The sequence below is a fragment of the Gadus macrocephalus genome, chromosome 17 (genome assembly GCF_031168955.1).
Source record: "Gadus macrocephalus chromosome 17, ASM3116895v1".
NCBI lineage: Eukaryota > Metazoa > Chordata > Actinopteri > Gadiformes > Gadidae > Gadus > Gadus macrocephalus.
The window spans coordinates 12,596,181-12,612,803 of NC_082398.1; the positions used below are offsets into that span (position 1 = coordinate 12,596,181).

Here is a 16,623-nt window from a genome sequence, read left to right on the forward strand (position 1 = left end):
CACACACACACACACACACACACACACACACGGTGCAAGCTGTTGATGAGCAGCTCTGGGGACCTGTGTTCCATTCCTGGACGGTCTGCATGCATGGAAACCTACTGAAATGAGGCCATTTCAGAAATGTAATGCTGACATGTGAATTGTACTGCCAATTATAATCTACAACCAGATAAAGGCTGGTGTGCCCAGCTGAGCAAGAGTTGAATCAATGTTTTAAAGATGGCATTTTTTTACTTAGTCAGTATCATCACCGCGTTCATCCAACGTTAAAATCCAAAGGTTCAATCAATGTCTGCAACATTTGACAATACAGCGGACTAATTAAGCAAAAACATGAGTCTTCAACTCGTAGCTACTTGACAGAAAGTGCCAAATCCTGTGACAGGTGTATAGACAAAAATGAATCAAAGATATTGTCATTATTATTTTGTTGTTGATTATCAAGGCACTTGGTGATGTCAAAGTAGGAGCTTATGTTTGTAGGCCAACGATGATGTTGACATTTCTAATCGCTCGATGGTAACCCACTCACAGGTAGGCTACTGTCTGTTAAATGTCATTTCATCATGCAATGAAATGGTTCTTTGTGGTAGAAAAGCGATCATAGACATGAAGTTGTGGGAGTGATTTAATTCCGGAATGCAGGTTAAGTGCACAACACTTCCTTCAATCAAAAAACAAAACAAAAACAACAAAAACAAAAGTAAAGCAATATAAAAAGCAAAACGAAAATAAAATCAAAAAAGGGGTTGGTCAAATTCTGTAGCATCAGTGGCGAGGTCAAAAAAAGCCAACATCGGGATGCTGTTATACCCCCCACTGCGCCACCCCCCTGGTGTGGCCTTGCTGGACTGATGTCCTAACAACATACGACACCACGAAGCCAACCAACAGCAGAATATGTACAAAATATGTTCAACATGATGTGAAACACGAGTGATCTGTTGTTTGTTTTCTCAGGTGCGCAATGAACAGTGAAGTACAGCATGGCGCTAATAATGCGTCAAGATGTTCACCTCTATCGACTATGGCTGCATTCCAAAAAATCCAACTTCCTTTTGCTTGTTTATCACACCTTTAGGGAGACAAAGCATTATCGTTGATTAATCGTGCTGGAGTAAAGTGCCAGTGTGGAATCTACTTGTTGGTGATCTGGGCCCAACCACAACCTTCACTGGAAGTGGGCGGAATGGTAAATAAGCCACACCCACAGGTTCTAATTTACCCAGGTAAACCTTTGGTCTGTTTTGGCTTTGGTGCAAATGGCAAGGAGGCCATGATTGTAGTATTTAACTTATCTACAAACTCATAAAACCATATACTGTGTTGTCCACTATGTGGAGAAGAAACAATTCATAATTGTTTTTTAGCTTGAAACATGTCATCAAAAGAAGCCTAGACTAAAATAACTTACATCAGTAAACAGTATGTCTAAGGACGCAGTCAAGGAACTTTGGTCCAAGGAAGACTCGTCAGTAGCTTTAGGCAGCTTCTCCGTCATTTGAAAGCATCTTGACATTTTGGGAAGAAAGGTAACAGACAGAGTATTGGAATGCAGCCTTTGAGTCGATCACCATTATGGTCCTGTACCGTTATTGCCTGGATTTGTAGTGGCAGCTTTTTTGCAGCCAAAATATATAATACACCTTCAATACATCACAGATTATATAATTAGTGCAAACAAACCAACAGATGTTAAACTTCTGTAAAAGACATAAGAAAAAAAAAAGGCATTTGACAGTTGTGTATCAAAAATATTTGTGTAACTGGATATCACTGTGTGTATGTGACTATAGATGTATAGTGATGATAAAACTTGATGAACCACAATAAAAAGCAGTTGACAATCCAAGACATTTTCTTGGACATATTATGCTGAAATAAAAACATGTGTAAAGCATGTTTTTACACCACGTTGAAATAACCGTGTCAGCTAAGTGAAAGATTCGCCACGCTCTGATTCAACGAAGAGCTACTTCAAGTGAGAATCCTAAGTCACTCCAGTCAGAATTCTACATTGAAAGTTGAACAGGAAAGGAGCTGAAACACAGTGAGCTGTCAATACACTTGAACTGACCAATGACAGATATCTGTTTCCTCAAATGTGACAATTAAAAGTTGTTGTCGAAAATGTCCCCAAACCTCTTTGCGAGTTTGAAAAGTTGTTCGGATCGATGCGAGATTACGCAGAAAAGCAAACGATACAAACAAAAAAAGCATTTTGGTATTAGTGAAAAATAGTCACACATCAAGGGAGTTATATTTACAATTGAAGATTGTTCTATTTACATATTTATGTACACACACACCCACATACACACACAAGAAAATCTAATCCTTACGGAGACAAGATTGCCGCCCTGACAATGCCTAATATAGGCTTATACAGTGTATATCCCAACCACGCCTCTTCGGAGACACCAATCCTCGACTCCTGGGGAACCAGTATACCTTTGAACTCCTGACAAGTTACTGTGGGGGCGGACGGGTCATATGGTTTAATGAAGGAATAAATACGAAACGAGCACAGGTTATGTCTTGGGGCAGATTCAAAATCCGCCTTTTTAGGCACCATGGGACCAACGTTTGTGTTGTAGAATGAATAGCAGCTCTCAACCATGCCAAATTAACTTTATAAGGGATAGTCTGGATGTGTTAATTAACCTGTGATGTTGTCAACAGTTACATTTTTCGATTGGTTTGAGATCTGACTTGTGTTTAAAAAAAAGATGAACTACAAACAGACAAAAATCTTTAAATATGATTCCAGACTAGTTCTTGATATCGACACGCACACACGCTTACACACAAAACTACAAAAGGATGTCTATCTCTTAGCAGTGTGGCTAAACATAAGGTTGGATACTTGTTGTAAATAATCCTTTCCCCCTGTCAAGTTCTGCTTATTTAGCTCTGACTTAGTTGCTACCCTACTTTCTCCGTCTTGAAACTCATGAAAACCTCAAAACATTTAACAAAATGTATTTCTCCTTCTTTCTTTCTTTCTTTCTTTCTTTCTTTCTTTCTTTCTTTCTTTCTGAAAGAATATTATTGCCTTAAAACAGTGAGAGTACACAGTCATTTCAGGAGACAGAACGACAGTGACACGAAAATGTACATAATGAGCTTGAAAGTGTGTAAGAATAGTATGAAAAATTGAACGAAAATCCTGGTCAAGTCGTTAAAAACGTAAAATACACTACAACTTTTGTGCGACAGCAAAATCGCCGGGGACAGAAGCTGGCCATGCTAATCTTTGGCCACATATACTTGGTGTGGCTTTGACTTAGTAGTCTGCCATGGACAGAATCCTGAAGTCCATTACCTGTGATAGTGATTCGGGATCTATGGTAACAGTGACTAAGGATAACGTGTGTTCATGTGTGTGTGCCCGCAAGGCCCTCGACAAAGACGCAGCTAAAAGACAGAAGCATAGAAGTGCATTTCCTTCAATCCCCGCCTCTAACCTCAACCACCGCTGTTGAAGGAGAGAGACGAGGGTGCGGAGAACAGGGAATGGTGTGAAACTATTGCTAGGCTCTGCTAGCAAAGCGGCACTACGAGATTACTAGAAGTGCTCTGTGGGTGAATGTGTGAGTCAAGCTGTGATTGGGTGGGACGTAGAGCAAGGAAGAACCCCTCCCCGCCACTCGGGGTGCATTGTGGGCCATTAAAAAGAGGAAGGCAGAGTGTGGAAGTCTCTGTGCTCATTAGCCGGCTAGGCTAGGCTAACGTAGCTCGGTTAGCACACTGCCGTGGCAGCCATCAGCTGGTCAGGTAGCTGTGCAGTTCTCTGGAGTTTACGCTCAGGACCACGCCCGAATGATTGCCTGGTGACCGGGATATAAAAAGAAGATAAACAAAACAAAACCTGGGTCAGTTAAAAAAAAAGAAAAAAAGAAAAGTCTCACAAATGTACATTGTTAAAGGGGACTTATTATACCACCAGGTGTGAGTGTGATTAGCCTTACAAGCCATTTCGAAAATCTGCCTAATATGACATAACTAGTGGGTGTGTCCACCTAGATCTGTGCTGGATAGATCTATCTACCAGCCTACCCAGTGGACTGAAGTAAACATTGCTCATCTATCCAGCACAGATCTAGGTGGACACACCCACTAGTGATGTCATATTAGGCAGATTTTCGAAACGGCTTGTAAGGCTAATCACACTCACACCTGGTGGTATAATAAGTCCCCTTTAATCTTAAAACACATACTCATGCATGGACGTGGACAGATATAAACGTTGCATTTGCATCATACAAACTATAAAACATACAGTGAGTAATATCAATAAAGAAATAAAAAAATGGAGAAATAGAGAGAAGCATGCCTGTCATGCAGGAAGAGAGTCCAGCAGCCGGTACCTTGGTGTGTGTTAGCTGGTGGTGTTAGTGGCCTGTGGGCGTGTCTAGTAGCAGTGGTTAGTCGTAGTCCTTATAAGGGCACGGAAGGCGGGACTCCCTCCTCCTGCGTTACCTAGCGTCTGGGCGTCCAGGTCGTCGTCGATGAACTCCTCCCCCTGGATGATGTGCTGCGTGTCCTCGCTGTGGTTCACGGGGCTGGTCATCTCCTGCTCCTTCTCGTTGTGCATCTGGGCGTACACGTTGCGGCTGCCCGGCAGCTTCCTGAAAAACAGCGGAGGGTAGGCGTCCTCAGTCCTCAGCCAAGGACTGCGGGGGGGGGGGGGGGGGTGTTTATTCGTTTGGGGTATGAGAGGGACCGCTTGAAGAAGATACAATGCTGTATTAAATGCGAGTGCTGTTGTTCTGTAGAGGTTGCTGGGGTGGAGTGCGTGAGTGTGAGTGCGTGTGCGTGTGCGTGCGTGTGTGTGTGCGTGTGTGTGTGTGTGTGTGTGTGTGTGTGTGTGAGTGCGAGTATGTGTGTGCATGGTGGGGGGGGGTAGGGGGTGAGGTTACGTGCGGGGGCTGCGTCTGGCGTGTCCACCGTGAGAAAAAACATGCGGTTACACAGGTTACTGCACACAGGTATAGACACAACTGGTAAACATGTGTTACATCATGTGTCTTAAAAAAATGTTGGGAAAGTAGGACCGTTTAAGCCCGGGATTTGCGGGAACAATGATGTCAACGGTCCAACTTTTTCCGTGATCTTTCCACGGAAGTGGCGTTGATTTTTGCAGGCAGTGATTTCAAGCAGTGCGCCATTATGTTAGAAACTTGCCCAGTGTGAGCTTGAAACGCATCATGACTGTACAGGCCTCGGTCCTACAGAAGTACCACACACGTACCATGCACTACTCATATGAGGTCTACTGACTAGATACCTGTCTCTGTGCACCATGCTAACAGCTAGCCTGTCAGGTCATGGCTTGCTGAGGGGAAGGGTAACACACACACCTTTTGAACTTGTACAGGATGAACGACCCTGAGGCCAGGAGGCTGATCAGCAGGACGACGGCCAGGGCCCAAACCCCCGGGCCCCCAGCGGCCCCGTGGTAACCTACACACACACACATGTACACACACACACACACGCGCACAGATGAGCACACACGCACGCACACAATTCAACCCCATGTCCCAGTTAGGCTCTGAAAGGGCCCACATTAGAATGATTGTATGATATAATCCCTTCACTAGCAGTTCTCAAATAGGACAATACACAAACATAGAGAAAGAAATAGAATAACCGGAAAGGAAGGTACATTTAAAAAGACACACTTATGTGAAGAATAAGTTGATTAGAAGCTTTTTTGTACGTAGAAGTGTAAACAGGAATTAGTTCATTTTCACAAATACACAAACATACACACGCAGTGTGAAAAATAAATCAGGAGTTGCATCAATGCACAGCGTGGATTACAAAGTGAAAGAGAAACGGGAAATATTCCCCAATCGATTTTTGGAAATCCATACATTTGCTGTAAAGAGTCAAGCGAGCACTAGGAACCATTCCAGACAAATCCAAAAAGCTTGTTTTAATTTGGGAGGCTTCACATATAGCATCCTGGGGGCGAGTTCTCAGGCACGTATCGGGGAAGGGTAGTTAACACGCACGACGGGACATGGGAGCCGAGGCGGCAGGTGATTGGTTGAGGGAAATGGGGGCAGCGGGAGGGACAGGTCGGGGGGAGGTTAGGGACTCAGAGAGCGTAGGATGGAGGACGCAGAAGAGAGTTACACCAAGGCCGGCGTGGGAGAAGACAAACTGATAAAAAGGATGAACGCACCGTTCTCCGTCGTGGTGTCTGGTGACTCACTAGCAACTAGGCCGAGTCCTTGGAGATGGACCATGCAATTATCCATTTCAACAGAAAAAAATGGTTTGAACGCAAATTAAAACACAATACAAAACAAAGGAGATGTTCTTTCAAACAGGACATGAGGTACAGCGTTGGGGTGTGTGGCTGACGACGGGGGTGAATGTACCTGCGTTTGGGTCGGCCAGCATCACCAGAACCTTGACCCCTCCACGCACCACGAAGCTGACGTTGTTGTCGCTGAACGCCTGGATGATGGCTGGGATTCTCTGTTGGACAAAGTAGCGGTCAGTGTGGCTCAGAACACTGCTTTTTAAACTAGGTGGAGAAAAGCTAATCCCCCAAAAGAAGGAGGCGGTGAGCTTGCATTTGAGCTGATGTAGTGCGAGCTACAATCTGAGAGTTTGAGTGTTGATGTTTATTTAAAGTAACATTACAATAGTTTGGTGTGTGAATTGATCATGCACATGTCTTTGTGTGATTGTGTGTGTGTCTGTGTCTGTGTCTGTGTGTGTGTGTGTGTGTGTGTGTGTGTGTGTGTGTGTGTGTGTGTGTGTGTGTGTGTGTGCGCGCACGTGTATGTGTGTGTGTGTGTGGTTGCGACTGTCTGTGCGTGCGTGCGTGTTTGGTGTGTGTATGCGTGTGCTTCTACCTTATCTACAAACACACTCTTGGTGACTGGCTTGCTCTCCAGCGGTACGATGTACAGGTTGGCCGTGGTGGGCAGTCCTGGCTTCACCATGGTGACCAGCGACTCCTCTGGGATGCCTGTGATCTGGGGTCAAAGGGGACATCTTTAGCATCATGTGACTCAATAGATGTGTGGAATTGTAGGAGTTTAATGTGGGTAATGTGTAGAGCAAGGTAAGGTATTTCACCAAACCACTCTGAATTTAACCTTAGTGCCTGCACAAAACCCAGATCATGAAAACACAATCTTTATTTCTATTTGCGCTTCTGTTATTGCGATGGTATACCTTGGTGAGCAGCTTGGTCACCACCTGGCCGATGTCCTCTCTCCACTCGGGGATGTTGGGGTTGAGGCCGTCCAGGTTGGGGCTGAAGCTCAGCGGGATGACCTGGAAGATGTCTGGCGGGGTCACAGAAGGGGGGAGGGGTTAGGTTTCACCTGAGTGGACGACAGAGACTAGCAACACAGAGGTTACATCTCTGTCTACAAAGGATCCACTCCGAGGGGTGTCGACTTGTATCAGCATCGTCTCATTCAATGCTTTTACGTTTAAAAAAAGTAAATTTTTATTACATTTATTAGTGTTTTTGGATTATTATCACATCATCAATAATATTTATGAATGTTTGACTGCACTTTTATAATTAGTTATTTTAATGTACGCACTTATTGTATGTTGTAGGTCCTTGCACTTAAAAATAGTACTTTTTTTTAGTAGAATCTTATCCTAGCTATCTTTGTTGTACACAGGGAATTGTTTGTGCTTGGCACTTGGTTCCATGAACATCCTTACTGTACTGACAGCGATATATTGTTGTTTCTCTTTCTTCTACTAATGTACTCATTGTTGGTCGCTGTGGATAAAAGCCTCTGCTAAATGCCCCAAGTCTAAATGTAAATGTAATAATGCATAATTATATACATCATTTTTTATTGCTGAATTATTAAAACGGGTATGATTCATAGTAACTGCAATGCCAAAATCTATAGTTTGATAAAAAAAAAAAAAAAAAAAATTGAAACCACAACAAAGCAAAATAACAACAACCCAAGCAGCCCACATGTCCCTCGTCCTCCTCGTACCGTAGACCCTGACGCTCCGGGAGTCCTGCACCATGGAGCGGCCGTTGGAGGCCTGCACCGTCACGCTCACCTCCCCTGCCTCAGTGAACCACGTCAGGATGCTGCTCTCCAGGGAGAGCTGGGGCTGGGAGGAGGAGGAGGGGGAGGAGGAGGGGGAGGAGGAGGGGAAGGAGGAAGAGGAGGAGGGGGAGGAGGAGGAGGGGGAGGGGTGGAGGGGAAGGGGGAAGAGGAGGAGGGGGAGGAGGAGGAGGGGGAGGAAGAGGAGGGGGAGGAGGGGAAGAAGGAGGGGGAGATGGGGGAGAGGGAGGAGGAGGAGGGGGAGATAGAGGAGGAAGCGGAGGAGGAGGAGAAGAAGATAGAGGAGGAGGAGGAGGAGATAGAGGAGGAGGAGGAGAATGGGATAGAGGAGGAGGAAGAGGATGAGAAGATGGAGGAGGAGGAGGAGGAGGAGGAGGAGATAAAAGAGGAGGAGATGGCGGAGGAGGAGGAGGATCAGAGGAACGTTGCATATATCTTTTTAAATTCAACCGTTACTTCTTTACAACGGAGAAAATATTTAATTGACATTTGAGAATCTGAGAAATTGGAAAATTACAACAATGAATTGAGGAGGTAGCTTATCAGCTTCTGGTTAGCCTAGCAAAGCCACAAGACAATTTGAAACCAATCACCAAGGCTGACACACTCTAACCCCTCTCCCCCGTACCTGGAGGCTGTCTCCGATCCACCAGTAGAAGACGGTGAGGTTGGCCTCGACCGGGAGCACCGTGGCCGTGAGGTTGACCTGCTGGTTCCTCCCGGCGATCGGACCCACTTCCAGGTGCACTTCCTGTAGAGGGGCTGGAGACAAGAAAGCATCCAAATGTGTAAAGGAGGCGGCTGTGGCGGACATCCAGAAGTCATCGAGCTGTGGTCTTAGAGCCGTGTGTTAGTGCTTGGAACGCGGTTCTATGAACATCCTTATTGTACCGACGGCGATATATTCTTTCTCTTTCTTCGGACAAACGTAGAGTAGAACGCACAGCCGAAACATTGCCCTTCTGTAAGAAGCACTAAGCCGTGTTAAACGGGGGACTGACCTATGACCTGGATGTACATGGTGGCGCTGGCGTGGCCGGCCGTGTTCTCGGCCTTCACGGCCACCCGGTAGACGCCGGGGGCCTCGTAGCGGTGCTGGATGGGCTCGTCCGTCACCGTCAGGTTCTGGTAGATGGTCCGCACGCCGTCGCCCAGGTCCACCTGGTAGCGCGTGCTGCTGGTGTCGCCCTGACGCCACACACAGGAGACACTTTGTGTTCTAAGGTTGTTCCTTGTACATTGTATTTAGCGTAGGGTTATGCCAAAGTCAAATAGAAGACAGTGGCAGAGGATCGGCGGCCTTAGGAGTGTAGAGGCAGGTTAGACATTACAATTTGGCGAAAATATTACTTTATTTTGACTTGACTTGCCACTACGTGGTGTTATCAACGCCATTGAAAGTGCAGGTTATAATATGGAGTAACAATTATATTATTACTGCCAAGAATACTAGTACTACTACCACTACTATCAGTACAATAAATACTACACTCTGACTACCACATTTTTCGAAAGAGATTCACCAAAGCGTTCCAATGCCTACAGTTAAGTATCGGAGCTATGCTGGAGTTAAAGTATGCGTAGCAAAGTCCATTACCACACTCCACCTAGGTGGCTCCCACACTCCACCTAGGTGACTTTTCTGAGCTCCAAACACAGAGGACACAAGTCCTTTTTCCATCAAAAAGATAATGCGCTTTAAAATGATGCGCATCAAAAGTTTAGTGCAACATATGTGATGGAAAAAGGGTTATATCGCTCTAACGCCGATTTTGTCGCACTAAGTTAATTCGCTCTGCAGAGGTGGTTTTGGGAAAGTTCTAGCGACATAAAAGTAATGGAAAACGGCTGAAGCGATATAGAATGTCGCGCATGCGCATTGTTGATGGAAAATCATCTAGCGGGTCAGAAAAATGCGCTTCAACACGGGGCATTGTGACACAATTTTAATTCGCTATAATCATTCTGTCGATGGAAAACCGTTTAGGCGCTTCTTATGTCGCTACAAATTAATTCGCTTTAAGAGTTAATTCGCTTGAAAATCTGATGGAAAAAGGACTACAGGGTGGTGGTGTCATAATCCGGTTTAGGCAAAGGATGACAATGAAGATGGCAAGGGTTCCGCTCCACTGCAATCCAAAAGATGGCCTGAGCGTGTTTAACCTGTCGTCCATCAAACACACACCTGTTCCTGGTGGACGATGAAGGTGATGTCATCACCGGGCGCCACGGCCAACATCTGCCCCTTGATGCCCACCTGCAGGCCCCTGGGCGGCAGCAGAGGGCAGGCATGCTGCTTGGCACTCTGCTGCTTGTTCACACCGCCCTCGCACACGTTGGAGATCATCTTTCGGTACCTGCGGCGCAGCACACGGGCCGTACCAATGGTAGAGCATGAGGGGTGTTGGACCGTCCTGATGTTACTGTTACTGATGTGTGTGTGTGTGTGTGTGTGTGTGTGTGTGTGTGTGTGTGTATGTACACTCACCCGGTGCTGGACTCGTAGCTCTGTCCCAGGTGGCAGGTGTCGGGCGGGGCGTCGGGGTCGTGCCAGAAGTCCGCAAAACATCGACTGCCATCGGCCTTCAGAACCTGGGAGCGCTCGAATCCATAGTCACTACACACAAACAGACACACGCACACAGGCGCACAGACACACAGACAGACACACATACACAGGCACACACATACACGCAAACACAGACACACACACACACACACATGCAAACACACGTTTAAACATATAAACTTTGATTGAAGAAATTATTAAAGGAATATAAGCCACGCCTATTGGGGGGCTGCTCCTTGCATGAAGGTCAGAGAGAGGTCCGAGGTGGGACTGACCAGTTGAAGTCCCTCTCTGTGCAGCCGCACGGCTTGCTAGTCAGTGCGGAGGTGTAGCTCTTCCCTTTTATACAGAAGGCGCCCTCCCGCCGCCTCCGGAACGACCGCTCCTGTCCCATGATGCACTTGTCCCCCTGGCAGCCGACCAATGAGCGGCGAGGAAGGAAGAAAGTGATCGTGTGTTTAGTCACGCGTGCTGGAGTCGCCATGAACGCGTTTACATTGAGCGCAATATTCAGTCTATCGAGCTTGGTCTGGATCATTTGTTTGAGGGGGGTTTACTCAGGCTGCCGGGGCAACATTTCCATGTCATGTTCGTGATCACATGCGGGTCTATTTGATAAGTAAAGGCGCCTCAATAAGTGTTGTGACTTACGAAATGCTCGCTTTGCATTTCTAAAATGTCCTTGAATAATAGGTTATTGAAACTGTGATTGCATACAGAGCCTGTCTCGATGCAAGTCCCTCTGAGAACATGTTTTCGTGAAGGGTAATGCGAGGAGAAATACTGCTCATGTCTCTGGTGTTGTCTGAACAGGGCGAGCGCCACAGTGCTCTATTCTGTGTAGGAATAGTTGTTGTGTCGCAGAATGTAACTGGATATTGGAAGAGGTGAGAATGTAAACGTGTGTGTTTGGTTCCTACTGCATTCGTGTATTTGTGGTATGTACGTATAGCTTAACCGCTTAATATTATGGCGCAATCCTGACAAAGGAATGCAAACATTAAAAAAACGAAATAATTAATAAAATAAACTAGATATGGCTAGTTAAAAGGGTTAGATGTGTTCATTATAGGGTTAAATACAATACTGTACACCCAAACATATCCTTTCAATGGTTTGTGTGTGTGTGTGTGTGCATGTGTGCATGCATGTGTGTGTGAGTGAGTGAGTGTATGCGTGCATGTGTGTGTGAGTGAGTGAGTGAGTGAGTGTATGGGTGCGTGCGTGCGTGTGTGTGTGCGTGTCTGCGTGTGTGCGTGCTTGTTGCTACCTGCAGGTCTGTTAGTGTCCAGGGGTCGTAGTCCTCTTCTGTACACTGCCGGGAGAAAGACTGCCTGAAGTCCACCTTTACCAGCTCCCAGTCCGACCTGTAGCTGATGTGGCCAAACACACTGCAGACACACACACACACACACACACGCACACACACACACACGGTTAAACTTGACATTCATCCAACTTTGTGTGCAATAGGCTACATTTATATTCCTCCTCTGTCTGTCTGATTGCAGAAGTAGATAACTGCTGACCCCTTGATCCGATCCCTTCCTCCCTCCCTCAGGCCTTCTCGAGCGTCATGAACATCCTTACTGTACAGACAGCCATATATTGTTGTTTCTCTTCTGACAATTGTACTTATTGTAAGTCGCTTTGGATAAATTCGTCTGCTAAATATCCTAAATGTAAATGTAGATAAACCTCAATCTACATTTCTATCCTCTAGCTTAAGCTATTAATCCTGTTGCATCCAACTTTAAGCCTAGTCAAATAATAACCAGCGTTATATTTAAACCATTCAATGCTCCAAAATAGATAATGCTAGGTAAATTTATGCTCCCAATTACACTTCAAACGACTTTGTTGTCATTGCCATGGTAACTTCCTATCAGAAACTCGAATCCTCAAGTATTGATCAGCCCGTAATGCTTTCTGATTGGCTGATTGGTACGCTAATGAATCAGGTTTCATACCAACCCTGCTGACTGGCCTGGCAATTAAAAGTCAAATGTGTTTCCTCTTCTATGGGCTTTTCCTGTATGCTCACTTAAAGGCACCCAGTGCAACTTTATGTAAACATTCAATGAAAAATAAACATTCAATTTCTAGTCTTTTTTACACGTAGTAAGTTTCAATAACTCCATACCATTACATATCGACATTCAAGGAGCAAAGATGAGACGTCGTTGTGTGGTGAGAACTGATAGAAAATCGTAAACAACAACAATCGCCGGTGGGGAGAAGCCATTTTTCCATTGACTGGAAGCCTGCTTTATTTATTGTAGGTTACAAAAAATAAAGAAAATGGCGGCATAAATAAAGAAAATTGTTGTTGTTATCGATTTTGTATCAGTTCTCACCACACAACGACGTCTCATCTTTGCTGCTTAATGTCGGTATGTAATGGTATGGAGTTATTGAAACTTACTACGTGTAAAAAAGACTAGAAATTGAATGTTTATTTTTAAGCCTCGAAGTTGCACTGGGTGCCTTTAAGACAAGTTAGTTCAAAAATATCATGAACTTTACTTACCGTCGGCAAGAAGATTTTGTGCTTAGTTGTGTTTTAGTTTCTGTTTCAAAGATTAGTTTTGGGTCAAGTTTACTGCACTGGACAATCAAAAGAAAAGTTCAACAATCAAATTCTCTCGATAGAGATGCAGGTTCAACCAGCGACCACTAAATGGCAGTGTTTGACCAGTATTGATTCGACTTTTCCCATTCCCCCATTATAGCTAAGCTTTTATTTGTAAAGAAAATAAACATGAACAGTTATGTGATAAAAAAGCAGCAACTTTGCATATGGGTCAGGCAGATCGCTGCTCTTGGAATAATCAATGCCCCGTAATGTTTGTTTGTTTGTGTCCTCTCGCTGCATATTCGCTCATTTGCATAATCACCACTCCGACTTGTCAGCGCGTATCTATGTGCCCCCTCCCGCTCTCCACTTTCCTCACTTTATTAAATGCTACACAAAAAGTACAGAAAGAACTTTGAGAAATGACCTGCTGTTATCAGTAAGGAGAGCAGCCTGCCCTCTATGCTCAGGGTGAACAGAGACTACATAAGGCAGGAGCATTTTCTTTCTGTGCCATCAAAAAATGGATATCTCTCTCTCCCTAGGATGATCAGACACCTGCTGATGTCAGCACTCCTCCCTATCTTACAGAGCCAGACCTGAGTGTGTGTGTCTGTGTGTGTGTGTGTGTCTGTGTGTGTGTGTCTGTGTGCGTGTTTGTGTGTGTACATCCTGCTTGCCTATAGCCCCAAGTTCCACCACCACAGTGTGTGTGGTGTGTTGTGTGGTGTGTGGTGTGTGTGTGTGTGTGTGTGTGTGTGTGTGTGTGTGTGTGTGTGTGTGTGTGTGTGTGTGTGTGTGTGTGTGTGTGTGTGTGCGTGCGTGCGTGCGTGCGTGACGAGCTCTCAGCTGGAGATGGATTTAGGGAGAGGGAGGAGCGGGGAAGGGGTGGTGTTAGGTGGTTGGGAGGGAGAAGGGAGAGAGGGGGGAGGGAGTAGGGAGTAGGGAGAGAGGGAGGAGGGAGATAGGTTCAGATGGATGGTGTGACTAGATAATACAATAGGTGTGCTGACATCGAGCCAAAGAAGATGGATAGAGATATGGACAGTGTGAGTGAGGGAGTGCTGGTGTATGTGCCTGCCTGCCTACGTGCGTGCATGTGTGCGAGAGAGAGAGAGAGAGAGAGAGAGAGAGAGAGAGAGAGAGAGAGACAGAGAGAGACAGAGAGAGACAGAGAGAGACAGAAAGAGAGAGCAAGAGCGAGAGCATATCAAACACCAGAGTCAAATAGAGGGGAAAAAAACAGCGTACGAGAGGTCAAAGGGCAGAGTGAGGACGGCGGGGCCTCTCGCTCTCATCAGCCACCAGATGACACGCCAATCAGACACCCGGCCGCGGTGGCGTCTGGCTCGCAACGCCCGTGAAATGAACCTCGCTCACTCTAATGGAGGAGGACCCCATGACTGTCGGAGGACCTCCCTCCCCGCCTCCTCCTCAGCCTCCACCAGAGGAGCGGGTGACGGGTAAGGGCCGAAGGTGGTGGTGGTGGAGGTGGTGACGGAGGCTAGCTGAGGAGCTGGGCCACCACGGCGGGCCAATGACTCAGCAGAACTTCCTCTGGATTTCCTTGTTAGCGCTCAAGCCAGAATGTGCGTGTGTGTGTTTGTGTGTGTTTTTGTTGTGGTTGTTTACGTGTCTGACCTTGGCAAAGTTGGATACGACGACATAATACTGCTGAGGCACGCTCAAGAAAAGGGTTGTTCTGCCACCTTTTTGGAACCCTCAGTGGAGAGAGACCGGAGAGAGGTTGTGAAGAGGAAGAGAGAGAGAGAGAGAGAGAGAGAGAGAGAGAGAGAGGAGAGAGAGAGAGAGAGAGAGAGAGAGAGAGAGAGAGAGAGAGAGAGAGGATAGCAGTTGTGAGAGAGAGAGAGAGAGAGAGAGAGAGAGAGAGAGAGAGAGAGAGAGAGAGAGAGAGAGAGAGAGAGACGTAGAATCGACATGCCAGAGTTTCTGAAATCGAACCGGCAGGCGTTACGAAGTGTGTTGCCGGCGGTGTCAGCGCGCCAGTGGGGGTTTGAACTCACGTCATGACCAGCGTCTCGTCCCCCGGCTCGCTCAGCAGCCCATCCACGAACACCGAGGTGCTGGTGAAGTTATGGACCGACCACGTCTGACCCTCGTCAATACTGAACCTGGGGGGGAAGGAACCAATCACAGTGGTCAACAACAAGGACGAGGTGGAGGGGGGAGGATGAGGAGGAAGAGGAGGAGGAGGAGGAGGAGGAGGAAGAGGAGGAGGAGGAGGAAGAGGAGGCTGAGGAAGAGGAGGAGGAGGAGGATGAGGAAGATGAGGAGGGAGAGGTGGAGGAGGAGGAGGGAGAGGAGGAGGAAGAGGAAGGAGTAGGAGAAGAATAAACATGAGATGTATTTCACAAAGTGAATATTAATCTGAATGTCAATACATCTGGTCCTGTGCTTCTGTCTGCCTCAACTGGTGTAGGGCATAAATATTGCCTGGGTTACAGGGTTGGATTCGTATGGGGGGGCCACCAAACGCCATACATTTACCTCTTTAGTATAATAAATAATAAACATAAAACATAACTCGTTCACTAATCAATACCTGGCTTCAGGACAAATAAAAGATTAACAACATGGAAATTCTACCCAAACCCTATTATATATTCATCCATCCATGTCCACAGTAACATTTCTTACGCACTATCGGGTGTATATGAACAAGATCAAATGTAATTGACTAATTACTGATAGGAAACATGCAACAGGGAGCCCCGGAGACAAACACAGATAGAAGTCATGTGAGAACGATTGGGTTGTTGTGAGTGGCATCCAGTTTGGAGGAACAGCCAAATGAATTGGAGCCAGCCTCACATGCGACCATTGGAACAGCCTCTGAAAACATCCTTGCTTGGAAGGCGTCCTAATCATAAACTAATTTGTATCACATGTCTCCCGAAACGCAACTGGATCCTTTCCCAGCATTCAAAAGCATTTCATTCCCAGGGCGCCGCAACATTAGTAGAAACACAGAACTGATAGTTTGGAGTTTGCTCTTGTTATTACAGGTTACTTACTCACTACATTAGCATTAGCTCTGCTTTAGTGGGGTTTTCTCTTTAATTCTAGGGCACTTAGCATTAGCATTAGCTCCGCTTTAGTGGAGTTTTCTCTTTGATTCTAGGGCACTTAGCATTAGCGTTAGCTCTGCTATAGTGAGGTTTTCTCTGTTTCTCTGTCTAGGGCACTAAGCATTAGTGCTGCCTGAGACAACAGCAACAGTGCTGCTAGGGAAATGTTGACTGACCGAGAGGATCAATGGAAATTCAAGTGGCATCAAGCTAGCTGTGGGTTATGCTAATTGGTGGCAAAGAGTGATAAGTGAGAGCTAAAAAGAAAAAGAAGGAAACTAAATCTCTGCCTGCTCCACAATTGTG

General features: G+C 46.0%; 1 protein-coding gene across 1 annotated transcript in view; it reads right to left on the minus strand.

The window, feature by feature from the left end:
- Positions 1–619: 619 nt before the first annotated feature.
- The window catches only part of sorcs2 (sortilin-related VPS10 domain containing receptor 2), a 36,250-nt gene continuing 20,246 nt past the window's right edge, over positions 620–16,623 (minus strand). Inside the window, 15 exon segments of the mRNA XM_060035909.1 lie at positions 620–3,836; positions 4,489–4,682; positions 5,370–5,472; positions 6,203–6,250; positions 6,402–6,501; positions 6,885–7,007; positions 7,210–7,322; positions 8,007–8,130; positions 8,713–8,846; positions 9,086–9,272; positions 10,270–10,441; positions 10,573–10,701; positions 10,929–11,062; positions 11,924–12,044; positions 15,253–15,602. Of these exon segments, the coding sequence (XP_059891892.1) occupies positions 3,772–3,836; positions 4,489–4,682; positions 5,370–5,472; positions 6,203–6,250; positions 6,402–6,501; positions 6,885–7,007; positions 7,210–7,322; positions 8,007–8,130; positions 8,713–8,846; positions 9,086–9,272; positions 10,270–10,441; positions 10,573–10,701; positions 10,929–11,062; positions 11,924–12,044; positions 15,253–15,602 (2,097 nt within the window). The 3' untranslated portion in view covers positions 620–3,771.